Consider the following 7,035-nt stretch of genomic DNA (forward strand, 5'->3'; position numbering starts at 1 on the left):
GGTTGTTGTAATTCTTGCGTGCGGCTGTCGCTGTCATGTCTTTGTCATGTTGAACAAAAGCCGCCATGGTGGCAGCATTACGTATACGCCCTGTGGCCCATTGCGCAGATATAGGGCCTCACACATGCAAAGCGACATTTCCAGGCAACCGAATGAATGAATGCGAGAATGAATGACTCAACGAACGGTAAGGGGAATGGAAAAGGGAACGGGAAAAGGGAAAAAGGGATAGGGAAGATGGAGAAGGAGTACGTGGGAAACCTAAGGCCATCTTTTGTCTGCCTGCTTTTCCGTTTTTCCTTCAGGCGGCTGTGTTCTTTTCGCCAGCCATTTGATTGTTTTCCATGTATCTTCTTGTTACCAAATGCACTGTAAAAAAATCTAGCATTTTTAGGAATACACGGTTTTAGTACTTATAAAAATATTTATTTAAAAATTATAAAAAATATTGTTTATTTGGGATTATTATGTCAGTTTGCATTTATGAATATTGCTTTATGGTTAAAGCTATGAATTCTTATTTATTAATGGTTGAATATACATTACAGCAATTATATAAAAAAAACTGTTATCCCAAAGGTGTTTTTAATACATTTGCGCAAGACTTTTTATATGATAAAAGTTTTAAATAATTGATTTTTTGTAAATGGACCAAAGCCTTTTTTCAACTAGCAAAAAAATCTTTAAAAAAAAAAAGGAAACATTGAATTCACTACTCTGTATACATCAAAGTTCTAAGTAAAAACATTTGTTTATATATATTTTTTTACACATTTATGTGTTTAAATAAAAATTAATTTATCCATTGACTTTCTTGTTTTTTTGTCAGTGCCTTTGCCAATGAAAGCGGGCTCGTGTCAGCCATCCTTGAGGCTCCTTTGCTCATTTATATGCATTCGGTCCGGAGGACACAATATCGGTAGATATTTGGTTAAGAGCGTAACATTATCGTTTCATATCCGTAAGGTCAGCAAATGTCGTTGGCTAAGATTGGATTGCACATGTGGCAGCCACACGAGGCATCAGGAGCAGAAGCGAAACAAGCTTCATTTCGGTTTCGTTGGCGGGCAAAACAAGTTTGACAGCTCTCGGGCAACCGGGCAACTGATAGATACAGATAAAGTAGCTGGAGTTCTCGGATGCAGTCCGCAGAAGTTCATTGCCATCGCAGCTGAAGAGGGAAACCCGAGATATCAAGAACAGGGAATTTATATATACTATTATATGTGGGGAGACGATGGTGGAGCATTGAAAGTGAAGACGCAAATTGCCGTCGCAATCGGCGGGCTTGAACTTGCTGAACAAGTTTTCGGTTTTGAATAGAACTCACTGGGATAAAAGTAAAACCTAAAAACATAGATGCTGGTCCACCACAGCAGAGAACTTTTTTCAAATGCATAAATCGAATGCAGTCGTGCGAATTAAATAAAATGCCAGCTGCCATTATCCCATATCGAACCCACATAAATTGATGCGGCGGGTGCTGCTGCATCGCACAAATAAAACATTCGTTGGATTGACATTTTAAAATGCTTTCCATGCACACGGGCTGCCATAGAAACGGATCGGATGGGAAATGGGAAAATAGTCGAAAATATGACAATGGAAAATGTATCTTTGCCATTTAAAATGGCATTGAATAACAACCACTAATGCTGCTATGCGAGTACGACATTAATTTTAAACTTTGGGTTTACGCTTCCTGGTGGGATTATCAAATGTTAATTAGCCAAATGATGTTTTCAATTGATTTACGGAAATGACCAGTCGCAATATATTCATAGCTAATGTGGCGAATGATTGGACACCGGACATTTGCTGGATATCTGTATTTATTTATTATTTTTGAGTTATTTATTTTGTCACTTGTCAAGGATAATAGTCGCTTGATTCCATTGGTAAATATTATTCTTTTGATTTGTCTGGCTTACGATTATTTTAACTGTTTTTAGTTCAATAAATTTAAAATGTATAGGAAATTGGCATGACGTTTTTTTCGTGATATTTTTTTGCAGATTTACATTTTTGATAAGCTCAACAACTTTATAATTGCTGTGTTGGCTTGTTTAATAAATACAATCGTATTTAAACAATATCTTTGATTCCTCTCATCTGCATATTACAAATGTAACAAAAATAGCAAATAATCATTTAAAAGTGTTTTTATATAAAAAGTTGTTTTATTTTTTCAATACCTAATTGCCCATTTAAAGCTATGCTTAATGAAGTGCTTCTGCTCAAACTAAAATGCTTTAAAAATATAGAAACCTGGCATTAAAGTTACATTTTACAATATCTTTAGAACCTTAAATCTTTTCCTTCAAAACTTAATTGATTTTTGTGACACCTTAGGTTAAAATTTTTTACAATTCAAAAGAAGATACTTACCTTTTCACAACTTTTGATTAGATCGGAACCCCTTTCCCGATTTGCAACCACATTAGTCGCTTCATTACGCTCACATTCATCGCTCGACGTGACATTTCAATTGGCCCATGCTGGGGGCAAAGCGAAGACTACATAAATCCCCGGTGCTTGAGCCCAGCCAGATACCTTCGAACCCCCCAACCTCAAACTGCTAACCATCCGAAACTACAATGCGCATTCGTATTGCCGCACTCACATTCGCATTCGCATTCGCATTCAGTCGCCGGGTCGTAATGCATTGCACGTACGGAAACCTCGCCGTAAAATGACGGCGAACTAGCAGCTCTAAAAAGTGTAAGAAAATCAGCAACTAAATGGCGGCGGATCCCCCTCATCCCTTCCCCTTTCCTCTTTCTACGCTTTGGAACTCGGTGGGTGACCTGGCACATTTCGCTACTTAAAGCCACAAAAGCCACACGCACACACACTGCGAAGATGAGGCGACGTCTTTAGCACCGCCATTGTTGTTAATTTTGCAAGGCTGCCAGGCAACTTTGCGCCGGAAACGGAAACTAGGAGCACTTGGCTCGTCCTAGCTAATGTGTTCGTATGTATGAGTGTTTATATGTGTGTGTGTGCGAGGATGTGGGCACGTTGGTGTATGCGAGCATTTACAGTTGAGTTATGGGCGCACATAAATAAAATGTCAGCGACAAAATGGCTGCCAAAGTTTTGGCGGAAATTACCTGAACTACGTCGTTGACACAAAATTGAGCCAGCAGCACTTTGACATTTGTCAGCCTTTGTTTCGCGTATCTCCGAGATCACGTAATTCCGTGCACTTTCCAATTGAATTAAATGTGGCCTAAGCCAATGAGCAGGGCTTGATGGGCCGCTAAGCTTCCCGGAATTCCTTCGTACGCATTTACCCGATGAGCAGACAACAACATGGTGTAAGCCCATTAGCCCTGTCAAAATCAGGTTAAAAAAAGGTTCAACAAGGCCCGAAACCGCAGACCCAAAAACGAAAAAACAAAATAAAAGGGTTCGCTCTCATTCGCAACTTATCTATAAAATATTTACATTTTATTGCCACTTTTTGAGTGTCTCTCTGGCTATATTTAAATTTCACATTAATCCTTAACAGAGGGTGAATATTTAACCCTCCCACCGCAATTTGTATCACTTTCAGAACCTTTTTTTATCTCCGGCGGGAAGGAAAATTGATTTTTGGCTTTTGTGTGTGGCGAATTTGTTTTTGATTTGAATAAAAATGCAAATGTCTAGACGGAGTCGGTGTTTCTTTGGCAATATAAATCCAAGCTAAAGGGTATTTTAAGCTGTTTTGGGCAGTCATCCGAACCGCTTCCCTTTTGGACCATGTAATGCAATTTTTTGGCCATTGTTTTACGCTGCACTGACCTGGCTATAATCAGAAAAGGCGGAAAAACAGAAGGGAAGCAGGAAAACTGAGCAACATTCTTTGATATTTATTTGCTTTGTTTTTGCCGTTCTTTGGCCGCTTTCAATTTACGTTTACAATAATTCAGCAAAACGTCCAAATGGCGTGCAATAAATTCGCAACATAACAAAGTACGGGAAAAGCACAGGAATTGTACCACGAACGATTTACCCACACATACAATATTTATACATAAAATGTAAACTTTTCCGTTTCACTTTATTTTATTTGCACTTTATTGCTCACAATGGCAATTTATGTTGCGCCATTTTCAACTAGGGCGTATACGGCGTACTATACTATATAGTGTGTATATAAAATGGGGGTACGTAACTTCGGGGTTCATGCGATGGTCAGTGTAAAACAAATGCTGACAAGTGCAATTATCCCGGGCGGAGTGGGGTGGCAAGTTGGTTTTGGGCTCGTAATGAATGTAATGCCGGCAAATGGCAGTGCAAGTGCGGTATATTCCACTCCGGAATCAGAGTGTTTCAGCTTGCCAAATGGTCACTGGATTTCGCGGAGGGGGAAAGTGGCAGCGTAGGTGGTAAGAGCTCCTGATTCCAGTTAAGACCCACGCGACATTTTTGGTAACTGAGAGAGCTTTAAGATTAAAGGCTTCGCCGCAGTCCGTTTTGTGTTCTTTGTGTTGCTTTATGGCGGTTTATTGCACTTAACTCACTCACTTGTATGGCCATAACATAGTAATTATTATTGCTTCAATGATTTATTGCATTGACTATTGACTATGTCACAAGCATTTTAGGGTATACCAATCCAAAACCGGATATCATTTAGAAAAGTTATGGGCTTTCAAGTGCTGGTATTGGGCCATATGGGCCAATTGGAATTTTTATTTGAGATAATCTTTTAAAAAAAATTTTAAAATAATGGTAGAAGACCATTTCCCATTTCCTTTGTTCCTTTCGTACCCAAAAAAAAAAATTTACCTTCTTCACTCCTCTACAATTTTTGTAGAGGATTCAATAAACTTTGATTTTCGATCGTACTGGTGATTTGCCAGTAGCGACTCATCCTAGCGGTGGGGTTGCCACCTGGCGCCATCTAGGAGTGACGAAAGTTCTATTATTGTGTCCATAGTAACGTGGACGAGGGGGTGTGTGGGTCCGGGGAGCCGAAGTTTCTTAGAGGTGGCTTCTTTTTCTCGGGGAGCCTGGGATTCGAGCCCGGACCTTTCGGATCGGGAGACCAGTGCTCTATTTGCTGGTCCACCGACCCCCCAAATTAATAAGCATTAAAGAAGCAGAGTAGGTATTGCAGTTTTGAAATAAATTTATTTAGAAAAAGTAATGAAAGTGAAGAAGGTTCCTCCACATTGTCATTAACTATTCCTCGGGAAATTAGTAGGAGATGCCGGTGTGGTCGCGGATCCATCCCAGGTAGTCAGAGACACGGGTGTATCCAGAGGGTCCGTTGTGGCAGCCCACGGAGGCGAAGGTGATCACGCCGACGAGACGAGGGTTGTCGTGTGTAACCAGGGGGCCACCGGAGTCTCCACCGCAGACGGACTTTCCGTCGGCGTGGCGGGTGCACATGTCAGTGTTGGCCACCGATCCGTAGGCCTGGTTGCACTCGCTGTTGCTGATGATCTGCACGTCGACGCACTGCAGCCAGTCGGCCAGGTTGCCGTTGTCCATGCCGCCCCATCCGCAGGCCACGCACCAGGTGTCCTGGTAGCGGTCGTTCTGCTCGTTCATGCTGGGCAGGGGGATCTTGTTGATCAGTCCGTTGAAGTCGACGTAGGGCGTGCGGATCAGACCGATGTCCCGGCCTCCCTGGGATGGCCAGTCGGGGTGGCTGATGAAGTTGTCGCGGCGGACGGTCTGCCTGTAGGCTCCGTTCCAGCCCCAGTTGGATCCGTAGTGGATCTCCACGTAGTCGGTGGTCAGGCAGTGGGCGGCGGTCAGGATCCACTCGTTGCTGATGATGGTACCAGCTCCAACGGCACCGCTGTTGCTGCCATCCGTACGGAGGAACAGACCGACGATGTAGGGCGCCTTTCCCTCGGGTGCTGGGTAGCCGTTCACGATGCGACCCTCTGGGCCCTCGGAGAAAGTCACCTGGGGAAGGGTCCGGGTGCGGTTAAGTCCCGTCGGGGAGCCGGAGACCAGGGCCAAGGCCACGGAAAGAGTTAACAGAAACAGTTTCATGACTGCGAAGAAACTTGGTCTTCTGCTGCTGGCTGCCCTGCTTTTATACGATTCGGGAGCTGATAGTTCTTGATAAGGCTTATTTTTTCGGAATCAACAATGAAATCGTATCTCACCCATACTCAAAATCGTATCTCACCCATACCCACAGAAATCATTCATGCCCTGTACTTAAAATCAAAAGCCCCTTTTACAATCATTTGTTTTGGAATTAGCTTCTCAGGGGGGATTGGACCTCTTGAAATCACTGTTATCGGTGCGAATCGGAAATGCAAAATATACTGGGGCCTATAGGGCCTCATAAATCTAGTGTACATCTTGAGTACAACGTACAGATAAGGGACAAGCAATCTGATTAATAAATTAGTCGGTGATAGCGCCACTGTCAACTAATTTTAAAGATATGGGCTACTTTCGCCATACAGAATGAAAAACAAAACAATACAGGAAGCTCAACTATCTATAACCAAAAATCGAAACCAAACCAAGGATAGAGGTTCTTAGAGAACTATGCCACAAACATTTTAAGGTATACCAATCCAAAATCAGGCATCAAAAGAAAAGAAAATGGGCTAACAAGTACTGAATTTAGAGGACTTTGTCACAAGCATAAAATATGTATATACTTTATGGGGTCTGCGGTGTCTCCTTCACTGCGTTGCAAACTTAAAATTTATAATACCCAAAACAAGCCATATATTTTCTGTTATTTAGATTCTTGGATCGTCTGAAGTTTTCTAATTTTTGTTCTACATTTATTCGGATGTCAATACTTTTTCCCTTGGTTACAACTATCTCAGCCGTTCTAATTACCCACTTTAAGATGGAATCTTATCTATAAATTCATTTATTTAATTAAACAAGTACTTTAAAGTGAATCAAAATTGTACTTAAGAGCGCTTCAAAAATAAAAAGTTACTATCTACGGGTATGTTCTTAAGATTTCTTACAAAGTCAAATTTAAAAGAAAGAATGCATTTTTAGAAACATTTATTGTTTAAAAAAAACGAATGATGCAGCTTCTTAGAGTACCAA

The 7,035-nt window shown here is 41.4% G+C and overlaps 1 protein-coding gene across 1 annotated transcript; it reads right to left on the reverse strand.

The window, feature by feature from the left end:
* Positions 1-5,104: 5,104 nt before the first annotated feature.
* Positions 5,105-6,000, reverse strand: LOC108087410 (serine protease 1-like). Its single transcript, XM_017184749.1, has one exon. It carries the CDS (start codon positions 5,998-6,000, stop codon positions 5,191-5,193), a length of 810 nt encoding a protein of 269 aa, XP_017040238.1. The 3' UTR covers positions 5,105-5,190.
* Between the last annotated feature and the right edge of the window lie 1,035 nt (positions 6,001-7,035).

The sequence above is a fragment of the Drosophila ficusphila genome, unplaced genomic scaffold (assembly GCF_018152265.1).
Source record: "Drosophila ficusphila isolate 14025-0441.05 unplaced genomic scaffold, ASM1815226v1 contig_106, whole genome shotgun sequence".
NCBI lineage: Eukaryota > Metazoa > Arthropoda > Insecta > Diptera > Drosophilidae > Drosophila > Drosophila ficusphila.

Excerpts from the sequence above, each read along its gene's own strand:
- LOC108087410 (XM_017184749.1), bottom strand. The coding sequence starts at position 6,000 with ATGAAACTGTTTCTGTTAACTCTTTCCGTGGCCTTGGCCCTGGTCTCC.